This window comes from Malus domestica, chromosome 16 (genome assembly GCF_042453785.1).
Source record: "Malus domestica chromosome 16, GDT2T_hap1".
Classification (NCBI taxonomy): Eukaryota; Viridiplantae; Streptophyta; class Magnoliopsida; order Rosales; family Rosaceae; genus Malus; species Malus domestica.
The window spans coordinates 13,402,489-13,425,687 of NC_091676.1; the positions used below are offsets into that span (position 1 = coordinate 13,402,489).

The 23,199-nt window shown below is 38.7% G+C and overlaps 1 protein-coding gene across 3 annotated transcripts; it reads right to left on the minus strand.

Moving 5' to 3' along the window:
• Positions 1-1,371: 1,371 nt before the first annotated feature.
• Positions 1,372-11,933, minus strand: LOC103403770 (cysteine-tryptophan domain-containing zinc finger protein 3-like). 3 transcript variants are annotated; one of them, XM_070815355.1, is made up of 13 exons: positions 11,362-11,933; positions 10,141-10,213; positions 9,919-10,043; positions 9,404-9,796; positions 8,019-9,310; positions 7,330-7,757; positions 5,332-7,229; positions 5,060-5,217; positions 4,684-4,844; positions 4,175-4,272; positions 2,900-3,729; positions 2,727-2,812; positions 1,372-1,572 (listed from the first exon to the last, which is right to left on the minus strand). In XM_070815355.1, the coding sequence occupies exons 1-11, from the start codon at positions 11,461-11,463 to the stop codon at positions 3,511-3,513; spliced, it is 4,947 nt and encodes a 1,648-aa protein (XP_070671456.1). In that variant the 5' UTR covers positions 11,464-11,933; the 3' UTR covers positions 1,372-1,572; positions 2,727-2,812; positions 2,900-3,510. The 3 variants fall into 3 exon arrangements, with proteins under 3 accessions (XP_070671456.1, XP_070671457.1, XP_070671455.1); XM_070815356.1 differs by having other exon boundaries at positions 2,702-2,812; XM_070815354.1 differs by having other exon boundaries at positions 1,372-2,812.
• Between the last annotated feature and the right edge of the window lie 11,266 nt (positions 11,934-23,199).

Genomic DNA, 23,199 nt, shown 5'->3' on the forward strand with positions numbered 1-23,199 from the left:
TTCGATCCTTGCTCATCTCAGAACTGGGAAAAGAGTTCATGGGCCTGTTGAACTTTTGTGTTTTCGATCTAACCTTGTTGTTTTCTCTTAGCTGGTTGATATGTACGGGAAGTGCAAGAATATCGATAATGCTCAGCGGGTTTTTGATTCGATGGGCTGTAGGAATGTTGTTTCTTGGACTTCAATTATCAATTGCTTACTCATTGATCGGAGAGTGGGAGAATGCTCATGGTCTTAGGTCAGAAATGAGGCGTACGGGAGTGCAAAAAGAACCCGGGTGCAACCGGGTTGAGGTCAAGGACTCAACTTATGTATTCTACGCAGGAGATGTATCATCATGTGCGCGAGGGAGCGAGGTGTTGGCTTTGTTGAGGAAGTTGGAAGGTAAGATGAAACAAAGAGGAAGGTCTTTGTGGATGTGGAGGAGTAGGCCAAGGAGGAAATTGTAGGTTTGCACAGTGAGGGATTTGCGTTGGTAACCAAACTAAAAGGATTGTCAAGAAGCTTTCAAGCTCATTGGTGCCTGAGATTGTTGAGTGGGAGTTTCTTGTTAGAGACGTTAATATATTTCATCACTTTAAAAATGGTTCCTGCATTTGTAGGGTTTTTTTGGTGATTAGTGTTTCGATTTGTCTTTATATCCTTAATAATCGTAATGGTATTAGGATGCTTAATATTTGATCCCCGAAAGGCAGTCTTTCTCTATGCACGACATCCCGTCTTTATTAACGCATTGAGGAAACTTCGCTTCTCAATTTTTCGTCAAATTTGATCTCATTTATTGACATTGTTGCTTAAATTTTAGTTGCTTAAACTTTAGTATCTAGTCTCAGATCTAAAATTTGACACCAAAGTCGGCTCAAAAATAGGCATCATTCCCCTGTAGTAGGCGGCATATGGATGGAAGCCTTCCACTTAAAACCTAAATAATAAAGAAGACCATAGTTGAAGAAAATTGAAAATAAATTTTTTTTCAGGACGTTCTGAACGGAGAATTTCTTTTGGACGTCCAGAACAGAGAATTTCTTTCGTATAAAGGACATGAAAAACCCATGAATTCTCAAAGAGTAACAAAGATGTCAAACCCTTGCATTGCCTTAAACAAACGGCGTTTTCCATCTATTAGTTCGGATCAAATTTCTGCCACATTTACAAGTAGCCATCTTTGCAGTATCAGTCTTAAAATGTTGACCATATTTCACCTTCTAGTGCCGGAAAATCTTCAAACACGGATAATCTCCTACTCAGGCAGTCCATGAGACAGCAGTTTAACCATACGGGGTCGAAACCTCGAGAAAATCTTCAAGAAACAAAATAAGGTCCAGAACTCGAAAGAATTAAAATGATGATTAGAACAGATAACTCCGATGATAAAAAAATGCCGATAACTATTATTACTGTTATCGTTATTGTTCATGTACGATACATGGTGCGAAAATCATGGAGACAACAGTGAAAGGATTATTCAATGTTGGAATAAAAAGAAAAACAAGAGAAGAGAATAGTAAATACATTATGTAAACAACCAGCACCTGTTGCTGCCAGCGACCGAAGTCAGCCCCCATTCTTCTCCTGCATAAACCAAGATCCCACTTTGTGAATTGAAACCCGATAGAGTAACCTGCTTCGAGAAAACCTGTATCCTAAGGCAAATATCCAGCTTTGACATCCTAAAAGAACAAAACTTAATAATAATAATTAAAATCTTAAAACGGATATCTATTGTTTCAAGGCAAAAATCAAATCAAGAAAAAGCTCGCCCATCTGGCACGACTGATGTACTACACCCACATCACAGAAGAAAAACCGTTATCTTACTACGTCTAAAAATAACAGAAAGAACTATTTGTATATTAGCTGACAGAAAAAGGCAACTGAGAGAGGGAGACCACCACCACGATGGTATCACGGGAGAGTGGTTACTGAAAGTGGAGTACACAGGTATGAACACCCTCAAGCATCGCTGCATCTAGAAAACTTTATCCTTAAACAAATAAAACCGAAACTCAGGCATTTAAAACTGTTGTGCACTGAAGTTCAATGTAAAGCAGCCATATCAGTTACCAACAAGGATAAGATCCACAATTTTGCGAAACATAATAGGTAGACCCTCATTCGCTCGGTATAGATCGAATGTTGATAACTCAACAATCAATGGCGACATTTATAAATACAAGCTTGTAAAACAATGAATGACAACACATGGCATACAAGTGAAAGTACTATGAAAAGTTGAAAACCAATCAAGCTTAGTGCTGGGGAAACAATGAGCACGTGCACTCAGTTGATGCAATAAGCAAAGGTCTGACCAACACCAGGACCATTTGAACTGAAACTACAGTCATTGGTTCATGAACCACATCATTAAATATTTATTACTGAGAATATAACAGCAAGTGCATGCTTAACAAAAACCAAAAACAAAAAGATTCTAATTACTCTTCAGCAACCAACTCCAACCGAGAAGAAAGAACCCTCGTAACTTTTTTAAAATCTAAATATAGAAGTTTACTCTTAAATATCAGCGTATCACAAGTACATAGCATGAATTGCGAGAAAATTTTCATATGCCACATCAAAGCATCACGAGTAATTGATGCAGATGTAAACTGATACATCCCACCACATACAAGGCAAAATTTATTATTAGAAAACACATGAATAATATAGGGTAATTCTTGGAGTAGGATAATGTGTAAACCTTTTTTTTTTACACTTAAACTCACATGCAGCGGTGGTCCTAGTATGTACTCCAGTAGGTCACAAGTCTGAACTTCTCAGGGGTTGCTCAACCAAAGTTCTTTGATTTCACCTACACCAACATAAAAAAGTTTACAAAACACATTACTCAAAGGACGACTTCATTGTTGCCATTACAGTGAAGAAAAACATTACATACCTGAAGATTCAATTTGTATTTCAGTCCCCTGCACAATCAACGTATACAAAAGCTTAAGCTTTTTTTGCTACAAGTATAAAGGGAACCTTGGCCAAGAATTTGGTTTCCATTCCATCAAAATTCTGAAAAACAGTAACAAAACAGAAAAATGCTTGATAGAGCATTGACCGATCACCACTAGTATTCAACCTTCTCAAAATGGTTGCCTAAGAATATCTTCCAATCCCTATAGATATTTTTTTCTTAAACCTCAAGCACCAAATCACAGGAGCCAAAAAAAAATATATATATATATACTATTACATTATCTCTGAGCTATGCTCCCGAACAACTAAATTATTTTCCCAACCCATTAAAACTCATGGCTGAGCATGATGTGCCCTTATCGGCGTCAAAAATAGACTTAACTTGCGAAAAAATATATTATAAAATTTGGTAATCAATCTCACTTTGTACACATGTACAGAAGAGATATGAACTGTCAGTAACCTGCCTTCTTTGCAGATTATCAAGTGAAGGTCCAGGTAGGCATCCTTTCTCCTTTTTTTTTTCCTGATGCCTGCCTGCTTAAGAGAGAAACCATGAAAACGTTCAATATATACAGGGTTGACTTAATCTCTAGCACCACCAAATTTGGATCGACTTATGGCCTCCATTGCAAGCTTAACCAGATGGATGAGCTCCTCTAAATCTTGGAAGCTGAAATCAATGACCCTCCTAATATAATAAATACAATCATTCTTATGTGCATCAGCCAGTGTCGCGCAAGCAGTTGCAAAAGCATTCTGGGATTTCCTTGAGGCTTCCATTGCAAAATTTACATCCAGTGTCTGCAAAATAATACATACTCATCTTACCCTCTTGTAGCACGCTGGTAACTGTAAAACCATTACTACACAATTAAATCTGTGCGAAAATATCTTACTGGTCCTACACAAGACGAGATGACCTATGAATTTATAATCCAACTAAATATTTTAATCACAAGTCATTCAAGATGCTTGTAGAAAGAAAAATAGGCTTGCTTGGAAGCTTTCATACAATATATTTTTTTGTTTTCCTTTTCGCTGAAACTTCAATAACAATTGGCTAATCTATGCAAAATCTGGTGGCTGGAAATTCCAATTCAGCTTCCTAACTTTTTTATCCACTATATATCCATGATTCATAGTACTGAATCTGTGGTCCTGAATAAGTGAGTATCGAATCACCTCAAACGAACACTTCTTAGCAAAAATTTATATCGAGACCGAGTGCAAGACTAAATCAACTTACAAAGTCAAGCAGCCTGACAAAACTAGAGCGGTTACGAGCAGCAGCAACTTGGTTGTTCAAGTTATCTAAATCTGATGCAGAAGATGATGGAGACTCACCTGAACAGTGAAGAGTTTAAAGACAAAAAATAAATAAAAAATAAAAAAGTTGAGTTGTTTGATATTCCTTTTCTCAGTGAAAAGATAAGAACACCCAGAATTCTACCTTCTGCTGTTTTTTATCAACAGAAGCAGTCTGTACATATTTATCACAAATGACAGATAGATAATGTAGATATTTCATTATTAGTTATGATAAGTATGGTTCTGCAAATAACAGTAAAGACAGTGTCAAGGCTTGACATTTTCAACTAAATATATTTACCACATGATTGTTTAGTAACATAAATGTTCAAACTAGAATAAATAATCTACAACTTCAAATGGCAACCATTTCCTAATGTAAGAACAAAACTGAAACTTGACATGCAATCCAAAGATTATCACATAAATCATTCATAATCTCCCTACCTTGAGGAGCCATATTGAGAGTAGCTTGCAACTCATGCCGATCCCTGTTTGTACTAGAATGTTTACAGTAAACCACCCTCATGTATGCCACCTCCATGCATTTATAGGCCAAGGCAGCAGAAGCTACTTCTTTGCGGCTTTCATATTCATGGGCACATAATCTGTGAATTCAAAAGGTTCAGCACAGAGCCAAACACCAGGCTATAGGAACGCAGAAACAAAAGCTTCAAAACTTATAGGACATTACATATTTTATAAAATTAAAAGGGACCATCTCTGCATGCTAGTAATAGCTAATTGAATCTATTGGCTGAGACATAAGTCATCAGGATGAGAAACAACTATTTCTCTTAAAACTTAAGAGCATTTAACTTACTCGCAAAGTTTAGCTGTAGTACTGTACACTTGCAACGTAGTCATATCTCCATGTTTGCCATTCTCACTACTGCAACTTTCTAAAAGCACGGCTCCTTGGAGAAAGTTCAGGGCAGCTTGGAAGTAAGCCTCACTACTTTCAAAATCAAACCCAGAGTTCTAAAACATAGTAGAACCACAGTATGAGTTAAGAGCACAAAAAAAAAACAAAAAACAAATTTGTATCAATTCTGTACTAAAGATTTGCTAAAAAGTCAAATGAGAACAGGAAACCTTAAGATAATCAGCATAGTCTCTAAGCCTCTTGGCCTCTTTCAAGGTATTAGTAGCAGTCTGGGCAGAGGAGTTTCTCACAGGACTTGGCGCACCATCTCTTTGTTGATCAGGCATGAGACGTACCAAATTGCAATTAACTCCATTCTTGTTAGCAGCAGTCCCAGCCTGCTTTAGTGACGTTGTCATATCACCATTGACAGTGGTATCGACAGGAAGCCCTTGAAACACTACTTCTCTCTCAGACCCTGCAATAGGTGGGGAGCAAAGAGATGGTGTTTCTTCTTTCCTTTCACCTCGGCCATGTAAAAACAATTGTGATTTCCCACTTCTTGACTCATATTGCATCTGACCATCCTCATGTTTCTGAATCAGGTTTTGTTGCAGTGCACTATTCCTATTAGGGCTCTGCGTAGAACTAAACTTCACATCTGATGCATCATAGTCCTTTCGTTTTGGTTGAGTTTCCACTCCACTGTCACTTGACCCATGTCCTGCATTATCCCCCCTACTAATATGATAGTTTTCATCCTTGAGCTTGACCCACTTAGTGCTACACTTTTCAGGAAGATCATGTCTAACATTATTCCCTTTTCCATGAACATAATTGGGTTCAATCTCAGATTCATATCTTTGACCCTTCTTCGAGCAATCATTCACTGGATCAGAAGCCTTCATCCTGTTCCTATCCAAATTAGAAGTGCCACTTCTAACAATGTCCTTAGACTGCAAACAGGAACCCTTGCCAGATTTTTGCACACAAACAGGATCTCCAGTGTGATCCTTGTTCTCTCTATCATCATCATGAGAATGATTCATGCCATGCTGATTTTTGAGGCACTGACCGTTTTCCAAACCATCATTATTACCACTAAGCAAATGGCTATTCCAAACTTCAGAAGAAGGTTTGGCGGTGACATTGAGTTCACCATTGGCATCTCCATCCTGGTAGCCTACCGATGAAAATATACTGGCATCTCCATTATTTGTTAAAGGGAAACCACCATAAGAAGAATCATCTTTCCCTAAAGCATCTCCCCTTGCTGAAGTAAGCCTGTCTTCATTGGAGGTCCTCAAAGGAGATGAAGAAACTGATTCCACAGGTGAGCCTTTTACTTCTTCAAAGTTAACTCTAGTTTTATGAGAACCTGAAACCTTTGAAGAGCTTGAAGTGGCAGCCAAAGAAACATGCCCGGATCCCGAATCCCTTCCCAATGAATTTACACCAATGAATGTTTGTTGAGATGCATTCTTTTTACTATGTTTCTTGGGTTGCTGGTCTTTTACAATACTCCTATCCTTTTCCGCAACATGAATTGAATTAACTTTTGTTCCTGACATAACAATATTGGTCACTCTGATTTTTCTATTTGGTCTATCATCTCCATTACCAGTACTGGACTCTTTACCATTAGACTTCAAAATCCTGGACCTCTTCTCCTTCCGATATCCGCTTTCACTACTTTCCTCCTTGGTATATAACTTCCCTTCATGCCCAAAATTTTGAAATGTCTCCACATTATTCTGAGTATCCTGCCATTCTCTCATCTTTCTTTTCTTTGTGGAACCATCTCTACTGCCTGTTCTCACGTCCAAAGCCCCCCCATGCAATGAGACCTGAATTTGGTCTTTCAATTTCTTTGCAGAAACTTGTAATTTGTCCTTGGCTGCATCCTTAGTGCCTTCAGAATGACAGAGGTCATTGTATTTAACATCCTGACCACGTGCCTGGGTTAGCAAACCAGTACTTGAACCGAAACAAACCATCCCAATGTCAACATTAGAATTTGTGTTCTTATCAGCATGCCATATATCTCCTCTCTTCAATTTCTTAGAAGTTCCAAATGTATGCTGATCATCCTCCTCCTTGTTTTTCAATCTTACTGCCCTGGCATTATCTGCAGATATAGAACAACCCAAATAAATACAGGCACTGGTTACCTAGTTTTGCATGTGTTATGGCAGTAGGAAAGGGAAACTTTACAAATAACCACATACCTTCACTTGTTTGCTTCTCCTTCTGCTTAGGTTTGGTTTTTTCAATTTTCAAGTTTTGCAGCTTGCTCGTATGTCGAGAACTAGATTTCTTTATCACATTTGATTCTAAAGGAGGCTGGTTTATGTCATTGGAGCTTATACTTTTCACAGCTACTTGCAGGTGGTTCTTTGTAGAGTTCAAGAGACTACTTCCATTACTTGCATTTGGTATTTCCTTTAAACCATGTTTCTTCTTCCCTTGATTAGACATGGCATGAGAACTGAGGTTCTGATCAAGATGTAGGACATCAACCGCAGGTACTGCAGATGCTGTTCCATTAGCATGAGTCAGCAGCTTATTTATTCCTTCTGAAGATGGCATCTGGTATAATGTTTGGAGTGCTTTGGTTGTTTCCTCCTCACTGATGTCACATAGATTCATCCCAGGCCTACACACAAAAAAATAAATAAATAAAAAAAAAATAAAATTCAATGCCACAGTGAAAAGGCAGCAAAACAAGCATGCATAGACTCATGTGATTAGTTAAATATCTACACATACACAGGCAGGAATGGATACATGCAAGCGCGCAAGAGAGTGTGTGTGTGTGTGTGCGAGAGGGAGAGAGAGAGAGAGAGAGGAGTGAAAAAAAAAGAAGAAAAGATAAGCAAATATTATTGTCAAACCCAATAGTAAGAAGGAAGCTTACAGCCAATTAAGCATGCTACACAACCACTTCTCAGGAAGTTGCTCCGGCTTAGTGCCTAAGGGTAGAAGCCGCCACTTCTGACAACTATCACAGCACACCCAATGTTCTTCTATAATTACAGGAGCTGCAGCCGCTGGTACAAGCTCCGAAGCAAGTCCATTTTCCTTTGTTTGTTGGCACAGAACGGGAACATCTTTTGACGGTAACTGATTATCGGACTTTTTGCCGCTCCATTTTTCCTTTGGTTTATCCAAACATGCCCTCAGTTTTACATCAATATCAGCAGCAGGTCTTTCTGCTATGTCCATTTTATCCCTTTGTTCCAATCTTTTGTCCCCCACTGAGACTCTTTGATTATCTCTGACCTTACCATTTTGCGACTTCGACTTCTGAATTTTTATATCAGATTGAGGAACACCATGACCTCCGCTCAATTTATCTTTTGGAGCCACACCCATTTCAAACTCCAGGTGTTCCTTGGTTGAAATACTAGGTGACTTTTCCTTGCTTTGATTTTCCTTTGACTTAGCCTTGCCCTCAGAAGATAGCTTTGGCCTCTTGCCACACACATTAGTTTTTGCTTGTTCACGTGATGTACCTTCCTTACCAACATTGTGTTTGTACAAGTCTTGCTCTTCCTTGCATTTGGATACATCAGAATCATGTTTTGAGGCTGAAATCTTGTAATCCTTGCACTTGACATCATCCCTGAGATCAACTGGAATATCCTTCTGTTCCCAGACCCTTTCCACTGAACCATACCTAGAACTCTGCTTCTCATTCTTGACACCACCCTGATTAGATATCAACTCCAATGGCTCTTCCTTCACTAATTCAGAGGAAGATAATTTTCCTTTCACCTCATTCTCATTCGCCTCCCTAGAAGCTTCAGGTGTCCTACTAATCACCTTCAAACAATTACCAACAAATACTGCATTGGACAAAGGCGTGGCTTTCAAGTCATTGAGCACAAGCTCCTTGTCTTCTCGGCTCCCAGTTTCTGATTTCTTTTTCATAATAATTTTCATGTTATTCTTGATACCATTCTCAAGCTTCAACGCTACTGGACTTTCACCCTTCCTGGATGCTTTAATTCTTGTCTCCTTCGACACTTTGCTGTTGCCCTCTGTGGAAACAGAGTCCATCACAGACAAAGATGAATGCTCTTGATGGCCCTTTGATGAAGATACTTGTTTTTGTTGATAAAGCTTTCTCTTTCTTACTAAGAAAAGCAAACTGTCATGAAGTGGTGATATCAATGCATCTCCAGGAACAGGAAAGGAAGTCATAACCTGTCACAAAACATAAACAACGCCCATCAATGCAACAGATCATTTTAGGTCCATCTACAGCAATAGAAACTACAATAAAACATCTGGGCTTACCTGAATAATGTTAGTGGGAGAGTTATCCACAATCACTTGAGATGGAGGTTTCATTGCCCTACTTTCCTCAGGGCTGTTCTCCAAAGATAAAGATGGAGAGCCAAGTCCAAGATCACTATATATTGCTACATTCTTCTGAGCCGTGTTATCAGGGTTCATTTTGATTCGAACCTTCAGTGTCCTTTGATCAGTTGGATTCCCCTGTCTGTTTGAGGTTTCATCTTTCACAGAACACCTCTCAGCTACTTGAGTAGGAGGCAAGCACAAATTCCGTTTAACTGAAATGTCTCCAGGGAGGACCCTTGAATTATGTGACAATTGAGCAGTGTTAGCAATTCCAAGCCTCACATTTGGGGGTGCATTTGAAGAAGCTTTCAGATTCTGAGGGTCACCCTGTATGTTAACATAACCCGCGAATGCTCAACTAACATAGAACTTTCCAATTTGAGAAGATCTCAGCCATATATAAATCCTCCCTACCAAATAACAAATAAGAAGAATTTTTATCCATATACCTCTGTTAAACATTTAGGAGATCTTGATGTGTTGTAGTTTATCTGCGGGGTCTTTGGATGAGACAAAATGGATGGAGACCTTTCATGAGATGGTAAAAAAGTTCCATACCCACCATATTTTGCCCCTGAGAAAACGATAAAGTCCATCCACCTGATGAGCCATTAAATTTACAAGTACAAATATGAAGCACTCTGTCTACTACTTTCATGGATGTCACTTACCCAAAGTCTCAACAGAATTCCCAGCCTCAAAATCCTTCATGAAATGGCCCAAAGCATTCTGAATTCTCTCATCCTTGAAAAAATAAAAAAGATAGAGTCATTACAAACATTTTTTTATATATGTGTCATTACATACATAAGACCAGAAAAAAAAAAGAATAATAACCAAAATGTCTGTACAGAAACATAAAGGGCTATTACAGAATGTTACAGAAGAAGCGAATTGTGTAAACTTGTCATGGGATACTGTTACCTAAAACCAGCTTAGCCCATCATAGGTTTTGTTCACGTAAATGGCAATCAATAATGCTGAGTCTTGAGACTATCTTGGAATTTTTTTCACGAACAGTATTTCTGATAGCCAAGACGACAGAAACGAGGAAGTGGAAACTAAATGTTATTTAACATTACTTGTTCATAGACAACCATTTGGCCTACCAAACTCAACCACTCAGCATTTGGAAATTTATAGGGGGGGTTAAATGTTTTGTTCTCTTGGACACTGAACAAACAAGTATTGAGTTCAAATTCACTAATGCTTTCCTTGGATCAATAACCATACAATCATAAATAATCTATGAAGCATCATAATTGAAAGAAAAGAGAATTTATGCTCATTTAAAAAATCTTGATACTATAAATCAGAGTAAATCAATGGTACCTACGAATAACTGCAAGAATTCACTACAATAAGGCTGTTGCATAATCAATTATCAGCAATCAGCCATGAATGTACTTCTTCTATACTTGAACCAGAAAATAATCTACATTGTCTCTAAAGCCAGCCGAAAACACCCAGAAACTTCACTGGCAGTTTCCAAAGCTTTTGCATATTGCGTTGGAATACTGCACAACTTAAAGCGAAAAAATTTAAGACTCCTAATTATTGCGTTGCGTTTTACTATCCAAGGGATAAAAAGTTTCTACTTCACCCTGCTAAACAGTTGTCTGCAAGTCCAAAGTTCATGTTCCAACTCAATTTCCTTACTTTCTTATATTTTCTCGGAAACCAAGCAAGCAGGTACAAATTACAATCCACCATTGTAATTCAACATACACATACATCAAAAACAACATGGAAACTCAGTCTTAAGAACAAATTCAACACACTATTATCTTCTTAAGATGTTCATATATTGTTTATCAACTCCAAAGCTTTCAACCAAGATTCTAATGAGAAATTCGAACACGAATGAATCAATGAGACAAAGATGCCCTTACAATGTAAGAGAGATCGTTGTCCGGGTCAAGGTTTTCCTCGTCATCATCCTTGTAATAGCAAGGAGCCTCGCCTTCTTCAAGCTCAGTATTATTCATCTCCATCACCACAAACCTTACAAAACCCTAACCCTAACCCTACCTCTAACCCCAAAACCCCAACCTTTTCACCCCTTCACGCACCGACCTTCCCTAAAGTCCAGCATCAGTCCAATCCCCAAAATACCCTCTCCGACCCACCAAAGCTCTCGCAAAACCCAACAAAACCCAGAACCCGATTCTCCGATAACCGATTTTTCACAGTAGGAATTTCAAAACCCCCGAATGGAAGAAAATCCCCAAAAATATCAAATAAAAATTCACTGAATTCATATTATGTTAAAGCTCCTCCGGTGGAACTCGCAGATCATCGGGTTCCGGGATCAACGGCGGAGATTGTGCGGGGCCGATCAGTGCAGAGTATTGATTGGCTGCAACGGGTTTCCACGGCGGAGCAATCGTATTGATTGATTTGATTTTCCGTACACTGTCTTCTTCTCTTCGTTGGTGTACCAATTTTATTTATTTTATTTATTGAATTTATTTGTGTTTTTCGAGAATTTTAACGAAACATTTTTTTAATAGTTCATTTTTAACGAAAATGACATTTTTACTTTAAAAATCAGGAAAACTAATGAAAAGTTCTTGAAAACTTTGAGTTTTAATGATAAGGACAAAATAAAGGGTAAAATAAATAGTATCAGGATTGATTTTTTAGTGTAAAAATGTGGTTTTTTGTTAAAGTGGACAGTACCAGGTGCTTTTCGTTAAAGTTCCTTAAAAATCATTACGGGTACTATTCACCTAAAATTGGATTAAAATCCAAAGTTTTCAAATTTGTTAGTTTTTCTTATTTTATTACTCTTTTTCTATTTTTTTTAGTTTTATTTTGTTTTTAATTTTGATTTGTTTCTCTTTTCGGTTTACGATTTATTATTTAAATAATTTTTTCATGTATAATTTTAGCGCGTGAAAGAATTGGGGTGCGTGCCAAATTAACGAGAGCTTTAAATTCTGGGAAGTCAGAGGGATATGTTTATGAGGAAACGGCGTCGTTTGCCACGTGTTTTGAGTTGGGGAGATGTGCTGCTGCAGACTTTGTCGTGCGGAATGTGGACTTTGGTTTTGTTTTTGTTTGGAAAGGACAAGGAATGTCTGCCCTCCCATGGCCTCTTGTTTTGTATGATCACGGTTAAGCCAAGTCAATATTTTATATTGTATTTTTTTATATAGATAATAAGACAAAAATGAATAGTAATATAAAATGTTACCGTGACTTAACCGTGACCACACAAATAGGAGGGCACCGGAAGTGGGAGGCAAACAATCCTTGTCTGTTTGGAAATGTTGGATACGGATGATACGTAGTACAAAATAACAAAGTCAAATATAACTTTCTTTTAACCACGTTTAGTGGTTAGAGACAAATTCTAAGTTGATATTTCACACAACACATTCTAAGTATAATTTTTTGCATAGTGAATTGCATGATGATGGCCAAATTAGAAAGAGGTTGAAATACTTCTGTGAGTTTTTCCAACCTTTGAAAGATGGAATGTCGTGGTGAAGCCACCAAATAATAGCCTTTTGTAACATCCAACATCGCCCAGGGGAGTGGATCCTGTAAGCCTTATATGTATACTCTCATCTCTTCCTAGCACGAGGCCTTTTGGAAGCTCACTGGCTTTGGGTTCCATCGGAACTCCGAAGTTAAGTGAGTTCGCACGAGAGTAATCCCAGGATGGATGACCCACTAAAAAGTTCTCATGTGAATTCCCAGAAACAAAACCGTGAGGGCGTGGTCGGGGCCCAAAGCGAACAATATCGTGCTACGGTGGTGTCGAACCTGGGATGTGGTAGAGGCCCGGGCCGGGATGTGACACCTTTTATGAAGAAAAAATATATATAGTTGACCGTCAAGTAATGATATGGAAAATATATTGTAACATATATGTTTTGAGGGTCATTTATATTAATTAAAGAAATTGACGGTTCATTGTGAGGATGTTTCTTGTTACTATAACTCTTTATTAATTTGAGGCATATGAATGGCTATATAGTCTCCAAATCGACCGAATCCATATGTAGAAGAGTTTAAACAATGACAAATATAATGAATGGTTTTGATTATAATATTATGGTAAAATGATTCCACATTAGGGGAAGGACCTTCCCTTTACTATGAATGAGTAAACTATTATCCTTGATGAAATTTTCCAACCTTAACATGCTTATCCTTTAATTGCTTAACTAATTAATTAATTAATGCCTCATTTATCTTTGACGTTGCTCACTCAAATTTTGCATAAGAAACCACAAAAGAACTACAAGATTAAACCTTAATCCTCCATTTGGTCATCATGCAAGGCTGCAACCAAGTTACAACATCGTCCCCCATTCTATGTTGGCATGAGTCATAAGTTTAGGTGCAATAGGAATGTATTTATGTTTCCTAATTTGGTTATAAATTCTCTTCAATATTCCTTGTATCGCAAGGTGAAGTAGTATATATTACCTTCTAAGGAGAAGAATAAGATAGAAAAGAATATTTGAAACCCTAGAACTACTTTTATCTTGGCATCAAAGCAGGTTTCGCCCTTTCTCTTTCTCTTTGACTCTAGCTGCTAATCTCTGAAAACCCAAAATAATTTACAGCGTGATCTTGAAGCAAGAGAACCACTCACTGGAAAAACCTTATAAACCTAAATCACCAAAAACTCAAAGGCAGTGCTTACCCCACTGAAAGAAGGAAAAGAAAACCTAGAAATCTAAATCTTAGCGTCTCAAAGCAAGAGACATTGCTCATCACACTGAAAGAAGAAGGCAAAGATTGAAACTCAAAATCATAATTTTATCTTGGTGCTGACATTAGAGATTCTTGTTGGCTTCAAAATCAATTTGCAAAAAAAAAAAAAAAAAAGCAAAAAATCAAGGTGTGATCTCGAGACAAGAGAGTCACACGTGACCTAAATCCTACCAATCCACCAAGTCGTTGTTTTTAATAGATGAACAACGAATGATTGCAGAGGTTAGGCAAGAAAAACATGTTGAAGCAAGAACTGGGCTTGCAGCACTTACCTCATTTATGCAAGAGTCTTGGCATGCTACGTCTAGCACTCACCATTCAATTGAGCAGCAGGCGTGCATGCAGCCTAAACCGCTGAACATAAAGGAAATCATGATGTTGGCAGACTCGGTAAAGGCTCACCGAGCCTACCAGCGGAAGACCATAAAAAATAGACCAGAATCTAGCCAGTCTTGGCCCACAACTATCTCTTTTAAACTTGATTGTTTCTCAAGATCAATCTGATGATCCAGGTAACATAGGAACAACCTTAGTTGCATCTGTTGATCTTGATACAGTTTGGATCATTGACTTTGAAGCCATTGATCATATGACTTATGATCGTACTTTATTTAACTCAATAACACCACCACCACGATATAGTATTGTCACTGTTAATGGAGGTATTGCCCTGGTTACAGGGACAGGTTCGATACCACAGCAAAATGGAGTTGCCGAACAAAAAAATCGGCACATCCTTGAGATTACCCGTGCTCTTCTTATTGGTAGTTGTGCACCCCGGACATATTGAGCTGATGCAGTCACTTATGTTATTTATCTCATGAACCGAATGCCATCGCGTGTTCTCTCTTTTAGAACATCATTGGCCGTGCTTGCAGATCATATTTTGCTCTATTCCACTCTTTATCTCGAACCCCAGGTTTTTGGTTGTGTGGCATATGTCCATCTTCACAAAAATTAAAGAAGCAAGCTTGATCCCTGTGCGGTGCAATGTGTGTTCCTTGGCTTTAATCCTCAACAAAAAGGGTATTGATGTTATCATCCATCTACTCAACATACGTACGTCACTATGGATGTTACATTCTTTAAAGACAAATTGTTTTTTCCTCCCAGCCATACTTCTAAGGGGAAGACAAACCTTAATTGACGATTATGGCGGGTTCGGTATAGTGAAGATTACCTCTGCAGATTCTTCTGCTAGCCCAAATGGGCTGCCTAATCAAGATAGTAACAGCAGCAGCATCCTTGCTGCACTGAAAGAAACCCGAGATGGAACATCAAGAGACAAAAACCCAAATGGCTTAGAGCGTGACAGCCCAAGTGGGCCATGCAATCCATGTTATTTCTTAAACCGTGACAACCCAAGTAGGCTATGTGATTTCTCAAATATTGATAGCCCAGCTGGGCGGGATCAGTCAATAGCAACCATCCCATGTCATTAAGCGTCTGGGGTACTTAATGTCGGCTCAAATGGGCCAGACTTGATATTAGCAACCGTAGGTCTAAGTGATGGGTGTCTAGAATTAAGTGGACAAATGTGTAGCTCCATTGAAGTAAAACACGTCAATCTCAACTTTTCTTATACTCTTCAAGGACACGTTCATGATCCAACGGGTATCCCTGGGGTAAGTTCTCACTCAGATATTGTGAAAACATCTTATGTGTTGCCTCATCGACAAAATCGAGGAAAACCACTGATAGGTACTCTCCAGAAGGAAATGTGCAATACCCCATTGCAAATTATGTATCCACTCATCGACTCTCACTGAAATACTATGCACTTATTCGGTAAATGGAAACTATCAAAATACCTACCAGAGTGGAAAAAGCCTTGAAATATTCGAAATGGACAGAAGCAATACAAATTGAGATGGAAGCATTACAAAAAAAATAATAATAATGCATGGAGTATGGTTACGCTTCCCAAGGGGAAGAAATCAGTGGGGTGCAAATGGTTGTTAACTATAAAACATAAGGCTAATGGAACAATTGATCGATACAAGGCAAAGTTAGTGGCCAAAGGGTTTACCCAGACCTTTGGGGTAGACTACCAGGAAACGTTTGCTCCCATGGCGAAAATGAATGTCATTAGAGTTTTATTATCTCTTGCTACTAATCTTGATTGGTCTTTAAGACAATTTGATGTAAAAAATGCATTTTTGCATAAAGATTTAGAAGAAGAGGTGTACATGGATTTTGCACCAAGATATGGCACTGCAAACTCCAATGGGAAAGTGTGTAGACTTAGGAAGACATTGTATGGTCTTAAACAATCACCCAAAGCATGGTTTGGGCTGTTCACCCAGGCAATGAAAAAGTACGGGTAACAATAGGGTAACTCAGATCATACTTTGTTCATCAAACGCAAAGATGGCAAAGTAACCTTGCTCATTATATATGTGGATGATATTATTATCACATGTGATGATACAATGAAAATTGAACGATTACAAAGATACTTATCTTCCGAGTTTTAGGGGATTTAAATACTTCATAGGGATTGAAGTTGCTAGGTCTCAAGAAGGAATATACTTGTCATAACAGAAATATATATTGGATCTTTTGTCTGAAACTGGTATGCTAAGGTGTAAACCTGACATGCCCGACCCTGATATTCTCCCAAACACCAAGGTAGGAACGTGTTGGTCGACACTCGAAGGTGACGAAGCCATATTAGAATGCATGAGAACAAGAAATAATTAAGACTTACAAATTTAAATATAATGAGTATGCATTTAAGGAACGTGTTCATAGCATACAACTAATCTAGAAGACTAAAAAGAAAATAATGTAAAATTGAATGAACAAATGAGTGGGTCCTACAACGAGATGACTCGAAGATACTGATGCGGAAGTGCCTTGACGCCAAGATTGTACGCCTCGATTCTAAATCCTAAAAGGGCACAAAACAAACATGAGTGGATTAAGTTGATATATATATATATATATATACAGAGAGCTTAAGCGGAGGGATCCCCATTTTTTGAAAAAAATGGGGATTAGGTGTGGGGCTCACTTCACATCAAATTTCAACGATCCAAACCGTCTAGTTTGTTAGTCTCGATTCATAGATCATCCTTGCAAAAATTCAATTCAATCCGAAACCATTTGCCTATTTAATTATCAATATCAAATTTCATATTTTCTTATATAACAAAGTATTCGTTCATTTCCTTGAACCCAATTAGATGTCTTAAACATTTCCAATTTAGCTAATATTTTGCAAGGATGATCTATGAATCGAGACTAACAAAATAGACGGTTCGGATCATTGAAATTAGATGTGAAGTGGGCCCCACATCTAATCCCCATTTTTTGAAAAAAAAATAGGGATCCCTCCCCTTAAGCTCTATGTATATATATATATATTGTTGATGCACAAAATCGGAGGCCTTGGAACAACGTAAATTCGACCGTGAATTTGCAAGAGATGTAAAGAACACAAGATGTATCGTGGTTCACCCCAATGTTTAGGCTATGTCCACACTGATTATTGTATTTCTCTGAGAAGATTGTGAGGGAGAGAGCCTCTGTAATGTGAGAATGAGGCTCTCTGAATGTGAGGGAGTTTGGGGATCTCAAGCCTAAGAATTGGACTCCCCTAATTAGGAGAGTGTGGAGTTCTTTTATAGAATAAGAGCTCCTCACTTATTACATATTTGCCCCTTCATCTATTACATAATTACATTTTAGTCCCCCGATTATTTATACTAGATCCAAATACGGAGGCCCTAAGTATGGTATAAACAGTAGTCCCCCAAGTCTTCAGTCAAGATAGTCTTTTGGCTGGAGACTTGAAATTCAGTCCATGTATGGGCCGAAGTAACTAGATGTCGTCTTGAACTGATACTTGATATGAGGCGGTGTTCAAAGTGAAATGATGCTCAATTAGAAGTAGCACATGTTGCGAGGCTGCTCGGCTTGTGGCTTATGTTGCCTTGGTTGGCTCGACTTGTGGCGTTGAAGGTGAGGGAGTCCCTTTTATAAAATACGGGCTCGCTCCTCAATACATAAATGATGGGCTAGAGTTGATGCTCGCGGCGAGACGGTTGCTCAGTAGGCGACGATGCTCTCTAATGATGGTGAGGGAGTCCCTTTTATAGAATAAGAGCTCGCTCCTCAATACATAAATGATGTGTAGAGTTGACGCTCGTGGCGAGGCGGTTGCTCAGCTGGTGGTGATACTCTCTGATGAAAGTGAGGGAGTCTCTTTTATAAAATAAGGGCTCGCTCCTCAATACATAAATGATGGCTAGAGTTGACACTCGTGGCGAGGCGGTTGCTCAGCTGGTGGCGATACTCTCTAATGGAAGTGAGGGAGTCCCTTTTATAAAATAAGGGTTCGCTAATTAATACATAAATAATGGGCTAAATCCCCCAAGTATTTTTATGAGGCCCAGTTGAGGCCCAATATATGGTACATAATGTAGTTCCCTAAGTCTTCAGTCAATAGAGTCTGTAAGTTGGAGACTTCAAATTGAATCCCTGTTTTGGTCGAAGTGGCGGTTGTTCGGAGGCGGTATTTGTATACCCTGCACTGAAGCTTTGTAGGTGAAGCTTTGCAAGTGAAGCTTTTGAAGCTGGAGCTTTGTAAATGAAGCTTTTGAAGCTGGAGCTTTGTAAATGAAGCTTTTGAAGCTGGAGCTCTCGAAGTTGGAGCTTTGTAAATGAAGCTTTCGAAGCTGATTGACATGAGTGATACTCATGAATGTTGACATGAGTGATGCTCATGAATGTTGACATGAGTGATGCTCATGAATGTTTATGTATGATTAACATGAGTGATGCTTATGAATGTTGATGTATGATGGACATGAGTGATGCTCATGTATAATTTTGGAGTACTGGACATACTTTTGATCACCTGGTTGGTGATAATAGCAGCAGGCTGCCGAATAATTTTGGAGTACTAGGCGTACTTTTGATCACCTGGTTGGTAGTAATAGTGGCATGATGCCGAATAATTTTTTGTAGTACTGGACGTACTTTTGATCACCTGGTTGGTGATAATAGCGGTAGGGTGCCGAATAATTTTTTAGTATTGGGCATACTTTTAATCACCTGGTTGATGATAATAGCGGCAGGCTGCCGAATAATTTTTTGTAGTACTGGACGTACTTTTGATCACCTGGTTGGTGATAATATAGAGCCTTGCTCGTTTGGGCATATGGGCCTTTGCCCTCCACATAATATTCCAGCCCATTATTTTGGGCTTGCCCTTTTTTTATTTATTTATTTTTATTTTTATTATTACCCTCTGATGGGGTTTATACAGATGTCTCCGAAAGATAAGAAAAATAAATCACATCATTCAAAAACAAGAAAAGTAAATCACATCATTCTGGTGAGGTGTTTATTCCTTGCTTTTGCAGTGTCCCCATGTGCTCTCGTAGAGAAAAGCCTCACTTTTGCTTTCTGCTTTTTCTCGGAATGATCTGCTTTGCTTTCGCTTTTGTTTCCCATTGCGCCTTTCTCTTTCGCTTTTATGCCGCAGTTCATTTGATTGCTTTTCTTTCTACTTTTCTCTCTGGTTTCTTTTCTTTTCTCTTTTCTTTTCTGCTTTACACGGCGAGCAGCTCCCGCACTTAGATCTGCAACTTGGTGACGATGAAACCAGACGAATGGGTTAGACACTCTTACTCTGAACTGTGGCTGACAGTTCGATCGATGTGGCCTTAATGGGTTGGATGTTCTTACTCTGAACTGTGGCTGATAGTTCGATCGTTGTGGCCTTAATGGGTTGGACGCTTCTGGCTCTACATATTTGTAAAGAAGATGACCTGCTTAGGATGGAAGTGCCAAAAATGGATGATTGCACCTTGTGATAGTTTAGATTGCGGCTAAACCCAACGCTTGACACCTTGAAAGAGGCGGCGGCGGAGGCGGCGAGGTCGGCGTGGGAGGCTTCGATCAATGGAGATGAGACGGTAGATCTAAGCAGAGAACCGCCATTTCTGATCGGTTCAGAGCTCTCTTACTCTCTCTTTGTCCGAAGCAAATGGAATGAAAAAACCTTGAAACTCTCTCTCTCTCTTTCTCATAACATTAAAACAAGCAGGGGCCTGGACAACCCCTGGCAACTCCAGAATCTGACGGAGCTCTTTGGCCAGAGACTCGGAGGCCGATTCTTTGTCTCCTTCGGAATAAGCTACGATGGTTTGGAGGGCCACCCTTTTGGCAGTGAAAGTGGTTTGTTTGAACTTATGGGGCAATGAAAGTGGTCGCTGTTGATTGAAATTGAGAGCTGACGATGACCCAAATGAGAGATTTGAAGATGCGGTGGTGGGATTGATAGAGGCGGAGGAGTTATGGGGGAGAAGAGAGACAGTGTTGTTGCAGTTTCTGCTAAGCAACACCTGATGCTGTGGATTCATTTCAATGGCTTGTTGCTGTGTCTCTGTGTGTGGGTGTTGGGTTGTTTGGTTCCTGAGTTTTCTTTGCAGATTCACGGCGGAAGTGAAAAAATGAAAGAGAACCGACATAACTTTTCGTATCGTTTCTCACAGATGGTGCCAACTGTTGATGCACAAAATTGAAGGCCTTGGAACAACGTAAATTCGACCGTGAATCTGCAAGAGATGTAAAGAACACAAGATGTATCGTGGTTCACCCCAATGTTTGGGCTACGTCCACACTGATTATTGTATTTCTCTGAGAAGATTGTGAGGGAGAAAGCCTCTGTAATGTGAGAATAAGGCTCTCTGAATGTGAGGGCGTGAGGTTTGTAAGGGTGATGATACCCTTTTATAGAATAAGGGCTTCTCCCCTTTTTACATATTTGCCCCTCCATTTATTACATAATTACATTTGAGTCCCTCGAGTATTTATACGAGATCTAAATACAGATGCCCTAAGTATAGTGCAAACATATATATATATATATATATATATTGATGGCTTCGGGCTGAGAGATACTGATATTGATATCACTATTTAGAAAGGTTTTATGAGATATGTTTCATGAAAGGTTTTATGGCATACTAGGATTTTTGGAAAACCTATTACATATTATGCTATTAGTTTTCATAAAACTTTAGGGGTTAGTACGTTGAATAACTGTTTTATTAGATGTTACTGGTAAAGGAATGCCTCGTAGCTCGGGTCGTAATCCTCGTTCCTATGTCCTGACATCATTGTAATTTCACCTTCCGCTTATATTCTAAAATAGATATATGCTCTGAACATGTCATGCATTATCTTTGTGAATTCATTTTTGGCAGTTGAATATTATTTATTATATTAGTTTTCGAACAAAATTTATATGCATATTTTCCATGTTCTCATCATTTGCATTAATTAAATGGCTTTCGTCACCCTCGGGTGTCAGCCAACACGTGACCCTCTCGATGTCCCACGGACACCGGGATCGGGGCGTGTTAAAACCAGTGGATACACCTATTGTGCAGAATCATCACCTTGCAATCTACCAGGATCAAGTCTCGACAAATAAGGAAAGATACCAAAGGTTAGTGGGACAGTTGATTTACCTATCGCTCACAAGGCCATATATTGCTTACGCAGTAAGTGTGGTGAGTCAGTTTATGGATGCACCTAGTAAGGATCACATGGCGGCGATAATGTGAATATTGAGTTACTTGAAGGGAACTCTGGGGAAATGACTAATGTACAGAAAACATGGACATATAGAAGTGAAAGGATATACAGATGCAAACTGTGCTGGAAATATTACTGATCGGCGATTCACTTCAGGCTACTTTACTTTTGTAGCTGGTAACCTTGTAACTTGGAGAAGTAAGAAGCATAATGTGGTTGCGAGGTCTTCGGCAGAGGCTGAGTACAGAGGAATGGCACATGGTATTTATGAGCTTTTGTGGCTTCGGATTTTGCTTAATGAGATAGGATTTAAGCCTAAAAGGCCTATGATGTTGTATAGTGATAATCAAGCAGTGTGAGAGATAGTAAACAATCTCATGCAGCATGATAGGACCAAGCATGTTGAGGTGGATAGGCATTTCATAAAAGAGAAACTAAATATTAAGTTGGTTGACATTCCTTTTGTAAAGACAGATGAACAACTGACAAATATTTTGACACATGCAGTCTCAGCTAGAAGGTTTCAGGACTCACTTGACAAGTTGGGCCTAAGAGATATCTATGCTCCAACTTGAGGGAGAATGTTGACGTGAGTCAGAGGTTTAGGTGGAATATAAATGTATTTATGTTTCCTAGTTTGGTTATAATTCTCCTTAATATTCCTTGTATCACAAGGTGAAGTAGTATGTGTGTGTGTGTATATAAATATATATATTACCTCCTAAGGAGAAGAATAAAATACAAAATAATATTTGAAACCCTAGAACTACTTTTATCTTTCTATACTCTGAAAATTTTAAACGTAGAATTGTAGAGTGTATTTCTCAACTTCTATGTTTTTCACGATACTTACTATCTTAAATTCTGCACCCTACACGAGAAAAACAGTCAGAGAAAACAAAGACTTGGACAACCTCAACATAGGAATGAGTTAAAAGTATAAGTCAGTAAACTTAACAAACTAAAGTAACTAATATTGTCGCCAGTAATTCACCCATGTCGCGATTGCAACCTCCCAATAATCCCAGGATATACATCAAGGCACATAATCTATTAGACAAAAGGAAATTGCAAAACGTAATGATTCATACACCAGATGAAGAACAACTTGACATGACACAAAGACTTGCACAACCAGAACAAAACAGAAGACAACTAGAAAGATAGAACGATTGATTACTAAGATGAAAGATCATTTAAGCATGCTACACAACCACTTCTTTGGGAGTTGCTCCAGATAGTACTGATAGGTAGTAGCCACCACTCCGAACAACTATCACAGCACACCCAATTTTCTTCTATAACAAAAGGAGCTGCAGCTATGGGTACGATCTCTAAAGAAAGTCTATTTTTCTTTGTTTGTTCGGAAGAGGAACATCTTTCGACATGAGAAGATTATCAATCTTTTGACAGTAACAAAAGTGTCGCTATTAAATACACAA